At 39.5% G+C, this 22091-nt stretch overlaps 2 protein-coding genes across 2 annotated transcripts in view; one reads left to right on the top strand and one right to left on the bottom strand.

Annotated features, from left to right (window-relative positions):
* LOC122741886 (zinc finger protein OZF-like) overlaps positions 1 to 2418 on the bottom strand; it is a 20273-nt gene extending 17855 nt beyond the window's left edge. The window contains exon 1 of the mRNA XM_043985755.1: positions 2262 to 2418. The gene's annotated coding sequence lies outside the window, so the exon portion shown is untranslated. The remainder of the gene's footprint in view (positions 1 to 2261) is intronic.
* The window catches only part of LOC122745619 (zinc finger protein 420-like), a 24406-nt gene extending 2315 nt beyond the window's left edge, over positions 1 to 22091 (top strand). The window contains exons 2-8 of the mRNA XM_043991008.1: positions 1816 to 1937; positions 2199 to 2339; positions 2458 to 2732; positions 15580 to 15658; positions 17080 to 17206; positions 17773 to 17886; positions 18867 to 22091. Of these exons, the coding sequence (XP_043846943.1) occupies positions 1816 to 1937; positions 2199 to 2339; positions 2458 to 2732; positions 15580 to 15658; positions 17080 to 17206; positions 17773 to 17886; positions 18867 to 21142 (3134 nt within the window). The 3' untranslated portion in view covers positions 21143 to 22091. The remainder of the gene's footprint in view (positions 1 to 1815; positions 1938 to 2198; positions 2340 to 2457; positions 2733 to 15579; positions 15659 to 17079; positions 17207 to 17772; positions 17887 to 18866) is intronic.

Genomic DNA, 22091 nt, shown 5'->3' with positions numbered 1-22091 from the left:
AGTTTTTTTGGTTGGTTGGTTGGTTTTTTGCAGGGCAATGAGGGTTAAGTGACTTGCCCAGGGTCAAACAGCTGGGAAGTATCAAGTGTCTGAGGCCAGATTTGAACTCAGGTCCTCCTGAATCTAGGGCTGGTGCTTTATCCACTGTGCCACCTAACTGCCCCCTACAAGTTTGTTTTTTAAAAAGATGGTCCCTACCCTCAAGGAACCTACAATCTAAAGCAAAAAACCAGTCCCTGCTCTCAAGGAGTTCACAGTCTAATTGAATACGGCGATGAAAGAGAACTAGTTTAGCTGGTCTGTAGAATAATATGAAACAAAGAGGGTAAGATATACTGGAGGAAGATTATAGGTGGTTTTGTAATCTTTATGGCAAATTGAGGAATTTTTACTTTATTCTAAAGACAATACAAAATGACTAAACATATGAGAACAAGGAAATCTTTAATAATTCATATTTACAGTGTGAAAAAATAATGGGTTTTGGAATAGCTCCCCCTGTTCGAGGGGATTATATTAAGATTGATTGGATTGACTTTGCTGATTGACTCACTTGAAGTTGACTTGACTGAAACCACACCTACCTGAGAGCCTGGCCCTCAGTGGGGTGTGTTCTCTGAACTCTGACCTCAGTATGTTCTGCTCATGAACTGCCCTCAAGTCCAGTGAACCAATGGATTTGGGTGATGCTAACCAATTATCTTGAAGCATTGTGTAAGGACTGCCTCTCCTCCAGACCCAGAGGAAGCTTCCACACTTAGTTACTCTCTCTGAGGCATTCTTAGTGGCAGAGGACTTGGAGGAAGCAGGCCAGGCTGAGCTCTATTCTTTCCTCTAGACTAGATAAACCTTCTGAACTTTCAGAAACATGTGCACTCTCTTTACTAATATTTAATATACTTTAATAAATGCTTAATACCCAAAACTGGTGCTAAAGCTTCTAATTTGTAAGTAACAACTACATTAGAAACCCCAGCTAATTTTTCCTACACTTGGGACTGAAATAGGGCAACCACATATAGTTTTACACACCACAACAGTCAGTGAGCATTTATTGATCATTTTCTATGGAATAAAAAAAAAAATCATAGAACTTGAAAGTCAGAAGAGACTTCAGTGGCCATCTAGTTCAACCCACATAAGAAAAGAATCCCCACTATTAACATTTCTGACAAGTGGTCATCCAGTCTCTGCTTGAAGACCTCCAAGGAGTGGGAACCCAACCCTCAGGAGGCAGTCCATTCCACTTTTGGGCTGCTCTAATTGTTTTTCTCTTTTTTTTCTCCCTTCTCTTTTTAAAAATAATTAAATAAAATATGAGCAATTTATATATTGCAGGACAAAAGGAGGGGATTGTACCTGAAACTGGAACTCTATTATATAATAGATTCTATATAGAATCTCCATAAAAAATATATCTCTACATACAGCCTGCTTTTATTTTAAAGAACAAAACAATTAAAATATGTAGTATACAGGTTGTCCTAAAGCTTAAAACTTTACAAAGACTTTTGGAACACCTTGTAATACAATATAAATATATGTTTATTACATTTACATAACCACTCCATTCCCCACCATTTCCTGTGCTGGGGACAGCAATTATGCTGGAAATCCTCCCTCCCAACCTGCCCTATCTTATAACATGATATATAATTATAATAAAACACAATCAACAAATGTAATATATTTACATAAAATTATAAATTCTGCATGTAACTTTCAAAGCTTGAACAGTTTTAATTGTTAATAAGTTTTTTATGACATGAAGACCCAAGTGGCCTCTTGACACCTTCCACCCATTGGTTCTACCAGAGGCCCCACCAAGGCTCAGGGGGCTTGTTCAGGTCATACAGCTCTACCAAGGCTCTTTCAACATACTCTCCTCCTCTATTCGTGAATATAATTTGAGAGTTTCTGGCGTCAAGAAAGCAAAGGTAAGAGGCACTACACAAAAATGTTGGTGGAATCGCACCCCAACATCTGCCAGGACCCCAGTGTCCGCTCGTTTAAAGAAAGGGTCCCTGGAGGAAGCCAAGTCAGAATAAAGATGGAGGTGGGGGTACCGGCGGCGCTAAACTGCGGCTGCACTTAGAACCGAACCAAGCCCGAGCCACCCCAAGTACTCCACGAGGTTTGGGTGGGGAAGTGATCTGCTCTGGTACCAGTGAATCTTTAGCGGGATCCTGGGGCTGTAGGCACGGAAGAAACCGCTCCTTCTCTACTTCCCCCCAGCCCCCCGCGGGCCGAGCCCGACTCACCCTCAGCTCCCGAGCAGCCCCCACAAACCAAAGAAGCGAATAGGAAGAGTCACCCCTTCCGGCATCTGCCTGATCCAGGCAGGCCTCGGGAGCGCTAAGGGAGGACCACTCTAGGCTGTTCGGAGGCCTGGCCACCTCAGTGGTTTACTCTCTTCAAGCCCCGCCCCAGCCCGCGTCTCGCCCGGCTTTTCTCCAGACCAAACCAGTTACCCTGCGTGCTCCCACTCCCTCCCCCTCCAGTCTGGATCTCCAACGCTCCAACGAACCACCGCCCAAGCCAACCCGTCACCAACCCGTCACCAACCCGAAGCATTCTCGCCGCTCCTTGGAACCGCCCCACCACGACGCCCCGACTAGGATTGGACTAGTCTTCCGGAGGAGCGGAAGCCTGAGGGCGGTACTTCCGACTTGCCGGGGTAGTTTGGAGCCAGTAGAGGACGTCGTCTGGGTTCGGTATCCCCCGACCCGAGGGTGAGTGTGGGCCCCTAGGGAGGGAAGAAGAAAGAGGAGGGCTCTGACAGGGCCTGGGGTTGAGGGAAGACGGAAGGAAGCGGGCATAGTGCTGCTTGACCATGCGGATGGAACTCAGAACGCCTAACCAGAAGTTCTGTGTTCGAATTCCGCCTCAGACATTTAGAACTTGTGGCAGCAAGGGCAGGTCATTGAGCTCCTCTGAGCCCCCGTCTCCATTTCGCTAAAATGGGGATGCGAGGCAGCATGGCAAAGTGACTAGAGCCCTGAACTTGAAGTCAGGAAGATCTGGGCTCTAATTCCTCCGGTAGAATGTAAGCTCCTTGAAGGCAGAGACGGCTTTTGGCCTTGTTTTCGTGGGTTTGGGTATAATCTTAATATATCTGTTTCAGGTTTTGGATAACCTTCTTCCCAAACTGTTGTCTGTTTACATCAGTGGAGGAAGTTTTCACACTGGAAGCTTCCCACACAGCAAGTTACAGATCGGAAAAAAAAAGAAAAGAAATAGGGAAAATAAATATCCTACAGGGCTGTTGTGAGATAAACGTTCTAAGACTTAAATTCAACAAATATGAGTCCGTTATTCGTGAGTTATTAAGTATCAGGGATATTGTGACAAAAATAAAAAAGAGTCCCTTTCTCAAGGAGTTTACATCCTAGAACATGTCACAGATAAGTAAATAAACGGTCATTTGTGGAGGCAGAGAGCATCAACAACTGGGGGGCTGGGAAAGGCTTACCTTTCGAGGTAGCACTTGTGTTTTGAAGGAAGCTGGGAATGCCAAGAAGTGGAGCTGGGGAAAGAGTTGGCATGGAATCAGTCAATCGGCAATCAGTTAAGTACTTAATATGTTCCAGGCACTGCGGTGGGTACTGGGGATAGGAGACAAAAGTGGGGCGGAAAGGATGTAGAAGTGAAAAAGGAATACACTTCAGTCATAGGGAACAGTTCACAAGCATAGAATCAGGAAATGGAAAGCCACATGTGAAGAACAGACTTAAATAGTGTGAGTTAAGAAGAGTAGTGTATAGTAAGTTTGGAGAGATAGTTTGGGGCCAGGTTTTTTTTAGGGTTTTAAATGCCAAAAAAAGAGAAATTTATTTTTTATACCCTAGACTATAAGAAGCCACAGGAGTTTAGAGTTGGGGAGTAACATGGTCAGATCTGCACTTAAGGAAAATCCCTTTGGTAGCTGTGAATAGATTGAACTAGGGAGGCAGGAGATAAAATGTTACATATGGGAAAACAGCAAGTAAGCCAATTTGACTGAACATAGAGTATGTTAAGGGGAATTTTGTGAAATAGGTTAGGAAAGGTAGGCTAGAGCCAGATTTTAGTGCCACAGTGAGTAGTTTGTATTTTTATAGTCATGCATAAAGCCACAAATGCCTTCTTTGTGTGCCCTATCACAGAGGTAGGAGGAGAACCAGGAGAAAACAGTGTTATAAAAATTGAGGGAGTATAAAAGAAGAGAATGTGGTAAACAATATGAAAGGCTGCATGTAGGTCAAGGAGGAATGAAGGCTGAGAAAAGGCCATCCAGATTTTGTAATTAAGAGGTGATTGATTGATGTAGAGGGTTGTTGAAAAGCTGGAAAACTAGTAAACTGCTGTTGGAGCTGTAAATTGGTCCAACCATTTTGGGAAGCAATTTGGAATTATGCTAAGAAAGTGACTAAAATGTCCATATCTTTGGATCCAGAGAGCCCACTTCTAAACAGAACCCAAATAGGGCAGTGATAAAAAGGTTCCATATGCACCAAAATATTTACAGGAACACTTTTTGTGGTGACCAAAAACTAAAAGTAGATTCCTATCAGAGAGTGGCTAACAAATTGTATTATGTAAATGGAATGGAATATTACTGTGCAGAATAAAAAAAAATAAAGAATGCAGAAAAACATGGGAAGACATAAGGTGATGCAAAGTGAAGAAGAGACAGGAAAACAATATATGCAATGACTTCAACACTGTAAATGGGAAAAACAAGAACAAAGGAATTGAAACTGATTGATGTGAAATTAATAAAAGGACCAACCTTGGACCATCAAAAAGCATGTAAGAATGTACCTTCTTTCTTTGCAGAAACATGGGACTATGGATGTGAAACACCACATATGATGTTGGAGTGGGTTGATGTGTCAGTTTTGTTTAATTATCTTTTTTTCTTTTATTATTTGGAATGGCTCTCCAGACAGAGATGTGGATAGGGATATATTGGGAAACAAAACTGATATAAAAACAATAGACATAAATACAATTTTTAAAAGAGCATTGATAATTTCAGAAAAAATTATCTCTGGGTGGGGTTGAAAGCCAGATTGGAAGGGATTGAGAAGTGAGAGATGAGGAAATGGAGGCAATGAATGTAGTTTTTTGTACACTCTAAAAGGGAGAAAGATGATAGTTTGAAGAGTTTGCAGCTTCAAATGACTTTTTTTTTTTTACTGTTATATCCACAAACATTTATTTTCTTTTCCATTTACATGTAAGGGTAGTTTTCGACATTCATTTTTATAAGATTTAGAGTTCCAAATTTTTCTCCCTCCCTTTCCTGCCCTCTCCACAAGATCGCAATCAGGTTATATATGTATAATCCACAAGTGTTCTTTTTATCAGTTCTTTCTATAGGGGTGTATAGTAAGCTTCCTCATTAGTTCCTTGGGATTGTCTTAGATCATTGCACTGCTGAGAGTAGTTAGGTCATTCACAATTGCTCATTGAACAATACTGCTGTCACTACGCACAATGTCTTCTCAGCTCTGCTCACTTCACTCACTATACATCGATGTTCATTAGTCTTTTAAGGTTTTTCGGGGATCATCCTATTTGTCATTTCCTGTAGCATAAGACCATTCCACTACAATCATATAACACAGCTTTTTCCATCATTTCTCAATTGATGGACATTCCCTTGATTCTCGATTCTTAGCCTCCACCAAGAGTTGCTATAAATATTTTTTGTACAATTTTTCCCCCTTTTCTCTTTTTTTAAAAAAATTAATAAAGTATTTAATTTTTTTCCTGTTGCATGTAAAGATAGTTCTCAACTTTTATTTATACAGGCTTTACAATTTCAGATTTTTCTCCCTCCTTTCCCTCCCTTCCCTCCCTCCCCCCCCCTCCCCTAGACAGCAGGCAATCTGATATAGGCTATATATATATGTATATATATACACACAGAATAACATTAATCCTATTTCTGCATTAGTCATGTTATAAGAGAAAACTCAGAGCAATGATGAAAAACCTCAAAATAGAAAAAGCAACAGCACCAAAAACAAAAGAAATAGTATGGTTCATTCAGCATCTATACTCCACAGTTCTTTTTTTTTTTTTTCCTTGGATTTGGAGATCCTCTTCTATCATGAGTTCCCTGGAACTCCTCTGTACCATTGCTTCAAATGACTTTTTAAAAAAATATCCCTTAGGGGCAGCTAGGTGGAGCAGTGGATAACATACTGGCCCTGGATTCAGGAGGACCTGAGTTCAAATCTGGCCTCAAAACATTTGACATTTACTAGCTCTGTGACCCTGAGCAAGTCACTTAATCCTCATTGCCCTGCAAAAAAAAAAAAAAAAATCCCTTAAAAAATATTGTAGGGAGGTCTGATACGATTGGCTCTTGCCTCTCTCAGCCCTTTCCCTCTCCTGCTTGAGGAGCTGGCCACCACCATGAATGACACTGTAACCATCAGAACCAGGAAGTTCAGGACAGACTTCTTCAGTATAAACAGATGGTTATATATGTCCTTCATCCCGGAAAGGCCATAGTGCCCAAGACTGAAATTTGAGAAAAACTGGCCAAGATGTACAAGACAACTCCAGATGTCATTTTTGTCTTTGGATTCAGAACCCATTTTGGTGGTGGCAAAACAACAGGCTTTGGCATGATTTATGATTCCCTTATTATGCAAAGAAAAATGAACCAAAGCACAGACTTGCAAGGCATGGCTTCTATGAGAAAGAAAAGATGTCAAGAAAGCAGCGAAAGGAATGCAAGAACAGAATTAAGAAAGTCAGGGGTACTGCAAAGGCAAATGTCGGTGCTGGCAAAAAGAAGGAATAAAAGGCACTATGGAGGATGTTTATCCATGAAAATGATTTTTCATCAGCATAAATAAACTATGTAAAAACTTTTTAAAAATTGTAGATTTTTCCTGATATTCCTTCCTTACAGCCTTTCCTTATAAGAAAGAAAAGCATTTAGGGAAAATGACTGACATAACCATTGTATCAAGTGATGTTTTTTTTAAAGAATGGGGGAAACAAAGAATTCAGAAAAACATGGAAACGTTTGTATGAACTGATCCAGAACAAACTAAGCAGAATGAAGAAGAAGAAAAAAAAATAGAAAGGAACTAAATGTAAATGGAGGGAAGAAAGTAAAACTCAAAAATTGAAAAAGGAATGAATATATTAGAGAATGGGTAATGAAATATATGCCCCTGCCCTTTGGTAGAGAGGAAAGGGACTACTAGGTTAGAATATTATAATATGTTGTCGAGTACACTTGCTGTAATGGATGTTTTTGTTTAATTATTTTGTCTTATCAATCTGGAGGGGGGGAGGATTGAAATGACTATGATGTAAAGATAAAAGACATCAAAATATATTTTAATTGCTTTTAATAAATTGTTTTTAAAAAATAGGGGAAACCTGGGCATATTTATCAGCAGCAAGAAAAATGCCAGTAGTAAATAAGGACAGATTGAAAGTTATGGGGAGGGAGGTAATAATCAAAAGAACAAGCTGGAGACAATGGTATCTGGGCACAATTTTGGCAAACAAAAGGACAGCCAGCAAAGGAGAGAGCAGGAAATAATGTTGAAGGATTTGAGATGCTGAATTAGGAGAAACGGGTACTTATGTTGGAATTTCTGTTATCTTAGTAAAGTTAGAAACAAGAACCTCTGGTGAGAAAGAGGGAGACAAAAGTGGTGTCAGATAAGAAAGAAGGTTTAGAACAGTATCTGTGAGGAGTGTGATGATGGGGAAGAATAAAAGGATTACTGTGCACCTGGGGGGGCTTGACTAAGACTAGATAACATAAATGCATTGTGCGCCCAGTTTACAAGTTGTGTGACTTTCCCCACTGAGGCAAACAAAGTCAGCAGGGAAAACCAAGGTAACAGGGAAAGGACAGTTGTAGGACAATGGAGCAAGAGATTCAAGGTTAGAATTGTGAATTGTTATTTTTTAGAGTCCAAATGATACAAGTATCCCATTTCATAGACAAGAAAAGATGATTGAGAGAGGTTAAGGGTCTTGTCCATAGTCATCCAGCTAGGAACTGTCTGAGACAGAATTTGAAGCCAGATCTCTTCCAATTCAAACCCAGAATTCTTTCTACCACAAGTTGCCTCTTTATATAAAGTTCTTTGTAAATCTTAAAGCACTATTTAGATAAATATTTTGATTCTATTCTGTCATTCTGCATCACTTCCTAATGTCTTTCATTATTTCATTGTATTCTTTATATTTTTCATTTTTTTATGGCACAGTAACATTCCATTAGCTTTGTGTATCAGCTTGAACCATTTCCCCATCATTGGCTGGTTTGGTTTTAGGTGTTTGATATAAAAAAATGCTGCTAAATTTTTTTATACAAATAGGACCCTACCCCCCCCCAATCTGTAAAAAGAGTGTATTAGTTTTTTATCAAAATAAGAAATTTTACTTAAAGTGTAAAGTCAGCTTGGTGGAATTATAGAATGTTAGCCACTGGCTGAAGGCAGCTGAGGGGCACAGCAGTGGACTGGCTGAGAATCAGCCATACTCCTAGTATCCTTTAAGGTAGATGTGACAGTCAGCTTTTAGGAAAAGGAGTCAAGAAAAAAGCAATGGAGGAATAACTCAGTCCTTGAAAATGCTCTTAGTCTTTTCCATAGTGCAGCTTGGATCAGGTGATAAGGATTACAGCAGGAGTATATGACTGTAGGAGACATTGGGTCCAGCAGAGAGCAGGTCCAGGGTCCAGCTGGAGGTTTGAGTTGTGGTAGCAAGGAACTGAGAATCCAGTCCCTGAAATGAGGATCAGAAGTCTCAGAAGATGCCAGACCTCAGCCTAGACTCCTGTTGATGATAGGGTTATGGACTCCAATGCTTCCCCCACCCCCACCCCCATTGGGGTTAAGTGACTTGCCCAGGATCACACAGCTAGTAAGTGTCAAGTGTATGAGGTCGGATTTGAACTCAGGTCCTCCTGAATCCAGGGCCTGTGCTTTATCCACTGCGCCACCTAGCTGCCCCCAACTCCAATGATTTTTGAGAGAGCATAGCAGAATCTTGTGCCAGGGTGTCAGCTGAACTCAAAGCTGGATCGAGTGGAGACTGGTCGAGTCTCAGAGCCTAGCACCTAGCCCAGGAGCAGACTTAGGAAGTTCAGTGGAACAGGTTACCTAGTAGACAAAGTTTAAGGAAATCAAAGGAGGTCATGCCAGGGTTGTACATTGTCTTGACTAAATGTGTTCTCTGTGTGTGAATTCTATGTATGTCCCACTTACACTGTGTATTTGTAGGCATGTGTAACTTATTTATGAGGGTTATGCTTTGTTACTGCTGATGTTTTGACAATTCAATAAATATTTATTATTTGAACTAATTGTGTCATCTGAATGAGTACAGGCAAGGTAAACATTTCAGTGGGTGTGGGGGGAGTGGGATTGTGAGTTACAATTTTAGGAGTGTGGACCCATTGAAAACTTTGAACCTGGAGAATTTGTCCCCTAGGAGATCCAACCTACAAGTGCAAATTGTGGTAGCCTGATAGAAAACTACATATCCTTAGGATATAGTCCTAAAAGTAGGATCACTGGATCAAAGAGCATGAATCTTTTTTTAAAACTTTTATTATGTAATAACTTCATATTGCTTTCCAATTGTACCAATTCAAAACTCCATCAAAAGTGTAGTATAGTATGGCGCAGTGGATAGAGCACCGGCCCTGGAGTCAGGAGTACCTGAGTTCAAATCTGGCCTCAGACACTTAACACTTACTAGCTGTGTGACCCTGGGCAAGTCATTTAACCCCAATTGCCTCACTAAAAAAACAAAAACAAAAAGTGTAGTATGATGCCTGTTTTTTCACAGATCTGCCAACATTGCATTTTAACAATTTACTCAATGTAAGATAGTTATTTCATAGTTCTAATTTGGATTCATTTAATAAAGAATTTGAATACTTTCTCATGTCTTTATTGATAATTTGTTTCTTCTTTTGAAAATTGCCCCTTTATATCCTTCAATCCTTTTTAAGTCACCATCACAAAATTAGTGTCATGGAGACCTTTATAGATGCTATTATAACAATCTAGGTGAGTGGTAATGAAGACCTAAACTGAAGTAAATACCAGTGGGAGTAGAAAGGAGAAAGCACATTTGGGTGTTTTTGCAAGGGAAAGGGAAAATTCAGAGATAACCCTAAACTTATGAGCATGACAGGAGGGACTCTAGAGTCATCTCTGTGCAGATGACTTACCAGATTTCTTTTTCTAGGCCTGACCTTGCTTCTGACCTCCCAACCCACATCTCTGACTATCCACATGGTATCTCTACCCAGATATTAACAGACAAATCAAACTTGAAAAACATGTCCCAAATCAAACATTTTTCTCCTTAAAACTGACATTACTATTTCAGTCTGTAGCACAATTATTGACCACCCCACCCCTACCCCCATCTCCCTCTGGATATTCTCTTCTTAAAGATGTCTACTTAGAGGTGTCTACTCTTTCTTGATAATTTTTTTTTCTTTTTTGGTGAGGCAATTGGGGTTAAGTGACTTGCTCAGGGTCACACAGCTAGTAAGTGTTAAGTGTCTGAGGCCAGATTTGAACTCAGGTCCTCCTGATTCCAGGATCGGTGCTCTATCCACTGCGCCACCTAGCTGCCCTAATTTTTTTTTTTCTTAAAGAGCAGGAGTGAGCAAGCTTACCAAGGAAAATAGTCTACAGAGCGAAGAGAGGCCACAGATAGTTTCTTTTTTTTTAAATTAATAGGTTTTTTTTTCCCGTTACATATAAAGATAGTTCTCAACTTTTGTTTATACAAGCTTTCCAATTTCAGATTTTTCTCCCTCCCTCCCCCCTGCCCTAGACAGCAGGTAATCTGATATAGGTTTTATATATATATAATACACACACATAATAACATTAAACATATTTCTGTATTAGTCATGTTATAAGAGAAAAATCAGAGCAATGACGAAAAACCTCAAAATAGAAAAACAACAGCACCAAAAACAAAAGAAATAGTATGGTTCATTCAGCATCTATACTCCACAGTTTTTGTTGTTTTTTTTTTCCTGGATTTGGAGATCCTCTTCTATCATGAGTTCCCTGGAACTCTTCTGTACCATTGCATTGGTGAGAAGAATCTAGTCCATCTCAGTAGATCAACACTCAATGTTGATGATACTGTGTACAATGTTCTTCTGGTTCTGCTCATCTCACTCATCATCAGCCCACGCAAGACCCTCCAGGTTTCTCTGAACTCCTCCTGCTCATCGTTTCTTACATTACAATAGTATTCCATTGTATTCATATACCACAACTTGTTCAGCCATTCACCAATTGATGGGCATCCCCTCAACTTCCAATTCCTTGCCACCACATCAGATAGTTTCTTAATACCTAGATTAAGGAATTAAGAAGATGATGAGCAAGTGAAGGAGGCAGAAGAGTGATTAAAGAATCAGGAGAGTGTATTTTATCATTAAGAAGAGAATAAAAAAAAAAAGTATCCAGAAGAGAATAGATAACAGTAGTCAAAAACTGAAGAGGAGTGAAGGTTGAGAACTGAAAAATATGATTAGACTTAGCATGTAAGGAATGATTGACCTTTAAGAGAATAGTTTCAACTAAAATGATAGGCATAGAATACAGAATGCAGGTTGGCTGAGAAACATGGGTAGTAAGGAAGTATAGGCATTGCATGTAGTCAACTTCTATACACTTATGTACAGTAAAAGTGATAGAGATGGTAGCTTAAGGTGACAGTATGGCCAAAGTGAAGTTTTTCTTAGAGGAGCTTTTTTTTTTTTTTTCCGGGGCAGTGAGGGTTAAGTTACTTGCCCAGGGTCACACAGCTAGTAAGTGTCAAGTGTCTGAGGTCGGATTTGAACTCAGATCCTCCTGAATCCAAGAGGAGACACTTTTAAAATTCTCATAACCAGGACGGCTAGGTGGTGCAGTGGATAAAGCACCAGCCCTGGTTGTTTTGTTTTGTTTTGTTTTTTGCAGGGCAATGAGGGTTAAGTGACTTGCTCAGGGTCACACAGCTAGTAAGTGTCAAGTGTCTGAGGCCAGATTTGAACTCAGGTACTCTTGAATCCAGGGCCAGTGCTTTATCCACTGAGCTACCTAGCTGCCCCCTATAGGGATGGTTTTAATTTGCTTTGGTGAAAGGAGCACCCATACAAATGAACTGACAGGTCACTGAAATATTGAAATAATGTGTTTATAACCTATATTATTGGTGAAGAACACCATTTGTTGTTTGCCTAGGTTGCCTCTGAACCTGCTGGGCAATTACTGTTCACCTTCTCCAGCCCCTGCTTTCTTTAGAGCTCTATATTTTCTCTCAGTGGGCTTCAAGGCCTGGTACTGTTCCCTAGCACCCAGCTTCATTGTACTAATCACATCTGCAGCTGTAGAGGACAGCAATGTTCTTGTGACTGGCACTAATTCTTAGTAATTGAGGCCTTTAAGCCATTTGTCAAAGATATGTTTCCATGGTAAGGCACTGAAGGGCTAAACCTGGAGTCAGTAAGACCCAAGTTCAAATCTGGCCTCATATTTTTACTAGCTGTATGACTCAGACAAATCACTTAACCTCTGTTTCCTCACTTATTAAATTGGTATAATAATAGCACTTACCTTCCAGTATTGTAAGGACAAAATAAGATGTTTGTATTGCTAATACAATATTTTGTGATGCTTTGAAAAACTTAAAGCTCTAGATAAATGCTAGGTGTTCTGACTTTGATGTTATTCACACAAATTGTTTGAAAAAGATCAGATGGAAAGCTCAATATGAATAATGTAATGTAACCAAAAAAAGGCTAGTGGTAATACTAGGATGCATTGAGAAGAGATAGTGTCTAGAACAAAGCTTCTTAAACTGTGGATTGCAGACCCATATGGGGTTGTGTAACTGAATATGGGGATCTCAAAAAATTTGGCAACAGTAAAAGGTTATGTATACCTATTTTATATACCTATATACCCAAGGTTGTGTAAAAATTTATTGGGTGAAAAGGGGTCGAGAGTGGAAAAAGTTTAAGAAGCCCTGGTCTAAAACATGGGAAGTGATAGAATCTTGCTGTATTCTATCCCAGTCAGGCTACCCCTGGAGTGTTGTTTTTAGTTCAGTTTGAGAAGGATATTGACAAATGTGGGCATGTCCAGGGGAAGATAGTAAAAGAGTCTTGTAGTTCTGCTGTATGAAAATTGATTGGAAAAATTGGATGTGTTTAGCCTGAAGAAGAAAATACTTAGGATATCATAGTTGTGTTCAAGCTTAGTCCCAGAGGGCAGAACTGATAGCAATAAGTGGAAGTTGCTGATATGCAGATTTTCATTTGAACTAACTAGAGCTATTCAGAATGAGCTGCTCAGCAGATAGTGGGTACTTCCTCATTAGAAGTCATAATATAAAGATTGATAGATAATCACCTACCAGAGATGTTCTTGAGGGTATTATTTTGGGGATTGGGGTTAGAACAGATGACCTCTATGGTATTTTTGAATTCTGAGGTTCTCTGGTTCTATGAGGTCCCTACTGCACATCTTTGTGTAAAGTCATGTACATTTTCTCCATCCTTCTTACACTCTCCACTAAGCCCTTCTCCAGGGCCTCATCCTGGAGGGAAGTGGCTATAGATTTTTAAAGGCTCTGCCATTTTTAAAGGGTCAGCCATGCTAGAGAGGCTTCAAATAGATTGAGGCAACAAATTGCTTTTTGAGGAATGGCCTCACTAGTGAGATGCTCATTGCAAGTAAGCCAGATACCTAATGATGAACTCATTGGCCCAGGAAATTCATGAAACAAAGGAAAATACAAAGTGGCTGTCAGTTCTGAGTAGTCTTTGTCTATTTCTGCAGAGATGCTATAGAGTGCCAGAAAGCTACTAGCTTGATAAATGTGAGATCCTTGTCCATTAACCAATGAGTAAACAAACTATTAAAGGAACAAAATCACATCAATTTTTATTTTCTCAGACTAAATGAAATGACAAAAAGAAGTTGTAGCTAGATGGAATGATACCTCCTAGATTCTACCTTATCTGCTCCAAACCACTGGTGTTTGGGCATCTTGAACAGAGGATACCCATGGCACCTTCATCCTTGATTATGTGTAATTTAAGATTCTAAATGTGGATTCTAATCTGTTCCCCCAGTTTTGGGGGAAACTGACTAAAATCACTGATAAAACGAGTTTAGGTTTTTAAGGGTTTATTGAAAAATAGAAAGAGAAAGATTGAGAACAGAATTCCAACAGCCTGGCATTCCTATCTTTCCTCAAATTTCCTCTGCCGCCACCACCACCATCAAGTCAGGAACCCAAAAGAGACAGAGCTCTCCACACAGGCCCTCTTTCCTCCTTCCTGTCTCCTCCCAGAAAATAGGAGGCTCCTCAAGTTGATTGGCTGGTAGCCTTGATAGACAGCACCCATGAGCAAACGTCACTTCCTGACGCCAAGGAAAAGCCACATGGCCTTGCCTTCTGAGGCATTCTCCTCATGGTGGAGCTTTCCTATAGTAAGTCTCCAGTAGGTGGCATCATTCCAATCATTACACTTATATTTCTCCTGAAATGAAGAGAAATTCAATAGATTTCATCCTGAGTTAGAGTAGCATATGGCAGATCTATTTATTTTGTTTAGTGTTTTATTGATTCCTTTTGCTTTTTCTATCACTGTCATTTCTGAATATGCTTTCCCCTCTCCACCATCAAACTCTCCCTGGTAATAAAGAAAAATAATTGAATATCCACAGACTATAACAACCATGTCAGTCAGCAAATGCAACATTCAGCTCCCATAATCCTTCATCTCAACTGTGAGAGGGGAATGTGTTTCATCGTCTGTTCTCCAAGATTAAATTTGGTTATTGTCGGATCTCTGTTGGCAGACCCTTTTAAACATTATCTCATGTTTTTGAGTACTTAAATGATTCTGGTTGTTTTATATATATATACACACACACACACACACACATATATATATATATATCATTGGCAGGAACATACATGTCAACAAGATCACAAAGTCATTGAATTATTTATGGTATCTCAGTTTTCATATCTAGTTATTTAAAGAACTTGAACCTTTTTCACATTTGGTTATTTATTGTTTGTGTTTCTTGTGAAATTTCCTTTCATGTCCTTTTAGCTACTACCTACTGTCCTTTTCCCCAGATTCCTCTGGGAACTCAAAGATACAATATGCTCCTTTTCCATTAGATACATGTTTCTGAGTAACAATTGGGTTTCCTAAAATTTTGGTTAGTAACTTCACATTCCCACTCAGTAATCATTGCACACTATATGTTCTTTCATCTTAATCCCTGCTTGGTATTCTGTGACACCTCTTGGGACAGAGCAATCCATGAGTATTTACACACTTTGTGTGGCATATGAACTGGTTATATCATAGCTCTCCCAGTCTATCATTTGCACAGTTGCTAAGCTTAGCACTCTGTTGGTGGTATAGGGTAGGAAGCAGAGTCTATCACAAGATCCCTGGATACTTCCAGAGGAAGACTGGGAAAGCCAAAGAGGAGATAGTGGGGCAGTCCTCTTGGGTAATCTACTCTCACTCATGGCTCCTTCCTTTTTCTTTAGTTCTACCTGCTCCTCAGGTTCTTGCCGATCTCTGAGAGATCAGATGATGGCAGCTCAACCCCTACCATTTGGGCAACAGGTGAGTTATCCTTCCTAAGAATCACTTGCTATTATGGTCCTAGTGGCCTCAGCTTCTTTCCTCAATTTGGAACTGTACTGCCTGCTCAAAGACCAGAGATCTTAATCCCTTACCCAGGAGCTTGGAAATGAAATACTGCATATGCATGTGTTCTCTCTCATTCACACATGCACATAGTCCAGACCAGTATCTCCAATGGCCTACAGGGCATCTTTACCTGCATATTCCACTGGCACCCCTAACACAATGTGTCCAAAATTGAGCTCATCTTTCTCCACTTATGCCTTCTTCTGAGTGAGGGTTCCTATTCTAGGGTGGTTGCAATGGGAATAAAGAGAAAGAGATGGATGTGAGAGATTTTGCAAAGATATAATCAACAGAATCTGATAACTGGGAGATGAAGGAAAATGAAGGATCAAAGACAACTCCAGGATTACAAATAGGAGTCTGGATGGTGGTGCCTCGGAAGAAATATGAACAAAAGATACAGACTTAAATAGAAACTAAGTAACAGTATCCTAAACAATGAACAAGTCAAAGAAGACATCATAGAAACAAACCTGTTACATTTCACTGACAGAGTAGTTTTTCAGGTTATATCAGTTTTCCTCTCAAAAACATTTCGTCTTCACCCCCCACCCCACCCCGTCCCACCAACATGTATCATGCTCTTTAGATGCCATTTTCAAGGCCAATTTAAGTGCAAACTCCTACGGGAAGCCATCCCTGATCCCCCTCGTTGGTAAGACAGGACAGGAGGCCAGAAAATTGTCATCAGAGAAGTTAAGCCCTTCCCAGTTGATCACATCTGTAGATATAAGTTGTACTTATATCCAGCTAGGCAAAAGCCACCTGCTACCCAAAGTTGATCAGATTGCAGTTCAGAGAGAGGTTAACAATGTTTTGGCAATAATGGGAGGGGGTTGCTCTGTAATCTCCTTGAAGTCACTCTATGGAGTTTTGGGAGGAGAATCTTAGACCAACCCCAACCTCTTCCTTTTAAAGAAAAAGAAGCAGAAACTTAAATAAATGATTGATATGTACAAGATCACAAGGTTTGTTAGTAGACTGACTGGACCTGAACTCAGGTCTTCTTACTGCAAGTCCAGTGCTCTTTTCATCATAGCTTCTTTTCATTTCCCCAAAATGTGTCCATTTCTATCCCATATCTTAGCCAAGAAGAGGGTGGACACACACCTCTACCTTTTCATATGGATATACAATAATACATGCACGTGATTATTTATACACATGCTCATATATAGATTTGAAAACATCTGTACCCAAAGACTTAACCTCTAGATCTACTGCTTCTGAAGCACCTTTGTTTAACCCAAACAACCAGCTTCTTTTTTATCCCCAGGAACAACACTGGGGCTGTTGCTATTGCTGGAATTTTCAACAGTAATATTTTTTTCCAGGACTCCATGATGTTTGAAGACATAGCTGTTTACCTCACTCAGGAGGAGTGGGGCCTTCTGGACTCTGCTCAGAGAGATCTGTACAGGAATGTGATGATGGAAAATTATGGAAACATAGTCTCTCTAGGTAAGCCTCATCCCTGGGATTCATCTGGACTTCTTGGCTTTCTTTTTTGTTATCCAAAATGGGGTCTGAAGCTACCATTTGGGTTTTACCCCAAAGTTCAAGAAGTAGAGATTCCTAATTGCCTCTAAATTCAAACATAAACTGTGTCAGCTTTTAGTACCTAGGCCCCAGAACTAGTCCTTGTAGAATTGGGTACAGGAAGCTTCCTTAATATTTCCTAAATCTTCACCTTCCTTTTCCTCCAAGCTCTTGTTTTTATTACTCTAGCTCTAGATGTCTCCCCCACCATCATGGAATTTTCTATTCCAGTTGAAGGTAGGAAACATGAGGTAATTTTTCTCTATGCTCAGATCACCAACCCCTTGAAGACCTTCACATCTACCTCCTTTACCCAAGGACACAATTCTCAGGCTACTCAGACCTGCCATGGATCTTCTAGTCTCATCTTTACTAATCTTTTCTCATCTCCTTCCACTTCTTCCCAGAAGACCCAAGGCTTGAGCATGAGCTCAGAACAGTTCTGGGTCTGAGCACTGACAAGTCCTCTTTTCTTTTTCCATGAGTAGGATTTCTAGTGCCCAAACCTGACATGATCTCCCAACTAGAGCAAGGAGAAGAGCCATGGGTCCTGGACATTCAGGAAGCTAAGGGGAGAGAGGCCCTGAGAGCTGACTGTTCAGGTAAGTAAGCAAAAACCTCTCATTCAGTCCTTGAGTATTCACTTATTGAACATCTTCTATGTGCTTAGCAAGGGACCAGGAATGATTTATTGGACCATAGATTTAGAGCTATTAGGGGTCTCAGAGGTTATCTCCTCCAACCAACCCCCCATTATCTTTGGCACAGGATGTCCCAAAAATCTTAGTACAATTTTAATATTTTAGAAGCATAAATACTGCTAACTTACAAATACACTTGAAAAATCATTTATTTTAAAATTTTAAAATATTGGTATTTCTTATTAAAATTTAACATCACCACTGCCTTATACTTTCCATTATTCTAGTCAATTTTTGAACTTGTAAAAATTTCCATCAACTGTTGCTCAGTGACTGAAAGGACTGCATTTGTGACCCTAGCCTTAAGATTATTCAGAGAACAAGGCTTTGATGCATACACAACAGTTCTGACATCATCCCACTATTTGTATATGTAATAAGCATATAGGAACACTCATTTAGCATTTTCAAGCAAATTATCTCAAACATCTCTTTCCTACAGCTATGTAGGGAAGAATGTAGAGAAGGTGGTTGCTGTTTTTAATGTATTCCTCTCACCATCTAGTATAAGCATAATCACCTTTTACAAATTTCCTGATGGCTCATCTCCCTTATCCACTATCCTCAGCTCAGCTCCTTCACTCCCTACTTATTTTGCCTCCCATCACTAAACTGCCATCCCAGCCTCTTAGTGTTCAGTCTTCATTCTCTGGCCTCACTCTGCCTTCTGTGGCCACTGCACCTCCCACTGTGTTTGTCTCCTGTTTTCCTCCCAGTACCACAGTCCTCTGCCAAGACCATAAGGACAATATTGAGATTTGTAAATGTCACATCCTCTTGGAAGATGTTTATTTCATTTAGAATGTATTTTTTCTATGTTATCAATTTTCTTTTTCTCTAAATAAAGAACAATTAGCATTTGTATTTTGTTATTGTTTCAGACTATGAGAGTGAGATTAAGAACAAGATATTTGCTCCAAAACAAGAAATGTCTGAAGAAATGGAATCACAGGGGACTTTGTCAAGAAAACTCAAAGTAAATAGTCTTCAAGGACCTAAGTTTGAAAAAGGTGAACATGATGGAAGATTGAAGTGTCAGAGAAAACCTTTGGGAGAAAGATTAAGGAAAGTGTCTTCCCAGGAGAAAAATTTTAGGCCAGGGAAAATGATACACAAGAAAATATCCACAAAGGAGGGAAGCCAGAAATGTAATGACTTTGGGGAAAATGTCAGTATGAACTCAAGCTCTGTTAGACAGCCAAGGGTCCCAACGAGGGAAGGACTTCAATGTGATACATGTGGCCAAAACTTCGAAGAAAATACAGACCTAATTAACCATCAGAAAGTTCATAAAGGAAAGAAACCCTATAAAGCTAACGTGTATGGGAAAGTATTTAGGCAAAGTCCAATGCTTAATGAACCTCAAAGCATTCACATTGGCCAGAAGTCATATAAAAGTAATAAATCTACAAAAACCCACAGGCAGAGTTTTAATGGTATTAAACATCAGAAAATTCACACTAGGCAGAAATCCTATGAATGTAATGAATGTGGAAAAATATTCAACATACGAACATCCTTTATTCAACACCAGAGAATTCATACAGGAGAGAAACCCTATGAATGTAATGAATGTGGGAAAACCTTCAGTGCTCTCTCATCTTATATTCAGCATCATAAAATCCACACTGGAGAAAAAGCTTATGAATGTAATGAGTGTGGTAAAGCCTTTATTGCACTTTCATCTTTTATTCAACACCGTAAAATTCACACTGGAGAGAAACCCTATGAGTGTAATGAATGTGGAAAATCTTTTAGCCAGAGTTCTAACCTTATCAAACACCAGAGAATTCACACTGGAGAAAAACCATATAAATGTGACGAATGTGGTAAAGCTTTCAGTGACCGCTCATCCTTTGTTCATCATCATAAAATTCACAATGGAGACAAACCTTATGAATGTAACAAATGTGGGAAAGCTTTCAGCAAAAACAGAACCCTTATTCAGCACCAGAGAATTCATACTGGAGAGAAACCCTATGAGTGCAGTGACTGTGGAAAAACTTTTAGCCGGAGCTCTAGCCTTATTCGGCATCATAAAACACATACTGGAGAGAAACCTTACAAATGTAATGAATGTGGGAAAGCTTTCAGTGCCCATTCTTACTTTATTCAGCATAGCAAAATTCATACTGGGGAGAAGATGTATGAATGTCATGAATGTGGAAAAGCTTTCAGTATGCATGCATCTTTTTTTCAGCATTGTAAAATTCATAGTGGAGACAAACCCCATCAGTGTAGTGAATGTGGAAAAACCTTCAGCCAGAGCTGTAACCTTATTGATCACCAGAGAATTCACACTGGAGAAAAGCCCTTTGAATGTAATGACTGTGGCAAAGCCTTCAGTCAGCGATCTGGCCTTATTCGACATCATAAGATACACACTGGAGAGAAACATTATGAGTGTAATGAATGCGGGAAATCCTTCAGTCAGAGCTTTAATCTTATTAAACATCGGAGAATTCATACTGGAGAGAAACCCTATGAATGTAATGACTGTGGCAAAGCCTTCAGTGACCGTTCATCTTTTATTCAACATCATAAAATTCATACTGGAGAGAAACCTTTTGAGTGCAATGAATGTGGTAAAGCCTTCCGTCAGAGCTCACAACTTATTCATCATCAGAAAATTCACACTGGAGAAAAACCCTATGAATGTAGTGAATGCGGGAAAGCTTTTATTTTAAGCTCCAACCTTATTCAACACCAGAGAGTTCATACTGGAGAGAAGCCTTATGAATGCAGTGAATGTGGGAAAGCCTTTAGTCAACACTCTAATCTTATTCAACATCAGAAAATTCACAATGGAGACAAATCCTATCAGTGTAGCGAATGTGGAAAAGCCTTTATTCTGAGTTCTAACCTTATTCAGCATCAGAGAGTTCATACTGGAGAGAAGCCTTATGAGTGTAATGAATGTGGGAGAGCCTTTAGTCAGCGATCACAGCTTATTCAGCATCAGAGAATGCACACTGGAGAGAAACCTTATGAGTGTAATGAATGTGGGAAATCTTTCACTGCACGTTTATCCCTTATTCAACATACGAGAATTCACACTGGAGAAAAACCCTATGAATGTAATGAATGTGGTAAAGCCTTCCGTCAGAGCTCTCACCTTATTAATCATCAAAGAATTCACACTGAAGAGACTCTGTGATAGCTATGTCACTATAAGATTTCTGCTTTGAAATTCAGCTCTGAGAGGTTTATTTATCTCAAAATTTTATTCCTTTAATTTTGGAATTCTATCACTGGTTGGTAGAAGGGTCCCTCTATCATATGGCCTAAAAATCCACTATTTAAAGAAGGTACTTTAGAGTAAAACTTCTTAAACTGTGGGTTGCAGACCCATATGGGGTCTCTTAACTGAATGTGGGGGTCACAAAAATTTGGCAACAGTAAAAGGTCATCTACACCTATTTTATATACCTATATGTCCAGGGTCACATAATTTATTAGGCAAAAAGGAGTCATGAGTGGAAAAAATTTAAGAAGCCCTGCTTTAGAACAAAATGTTATTACAAACAAAATTCAAAAAATATTTTTATGTATTGAGTGCTGATATGTTCTTGCTAGTATGGAGGATACAAAAACATAATTCAGAGAACCTGCTCTCAATTTACAATCCAGTATGGAAGCTAAAATATACATATAAAGATAACTAATGCAATATAAATGTGAAAGTGTGAGGTTAAAGATGTACAAGTTCTATAGGCCTTCAAAAGAAGGAAAAGTCACATCTAGATGGAAAGGTCATGAATGGTTTTGTCACAAATAAAATTATATGGGATCACCCTATTACTGTCCCAAGTTTAGGGAAAATTAGCTAGGGTTTATCATATATTTGTTACTTAAACTGGGGCATTAAGCATTTATTAAAGCATATTAAATATTAATAAAGAGAGCGCATGACCCAAAAAGTTAAGGAGAGATAAATGGGAACCATAGTGGTCTGCATCTGCTCGTACTAAGTTCCCACGCCTTCCCTGAAGGAAGGATGAGAGGTGGTCCTTACACACAGCTTAAAGCTAATTGGCTAGCATCATTCAAATCTATTGGCTCACTGGATTTGAGGGTGGTTTGGTGCAGCGTGTGCTGATGTCAGA

Source organism: Dromiciops gliroides, chromosome 1 (genome assembly GCF_019393635.1).
Source record: "Dromiciops gliroides isolate mDroGli1 chromosome 1, mDroGli1.pri, whole genome shotgun sequence".
Classification (NCBI taxonomy): domain Eukaryota; kingdom Metazoa; phylum Chordata; class Mammalia; order Microbiotheria; family Microbiotheriidae; genus Dromiciops; species Dromiciops gliroides.
Note: the sequence above shows the minus strand (reverse complement) of the source record. Positions and strands in the feature narration are given on the sequence as shown.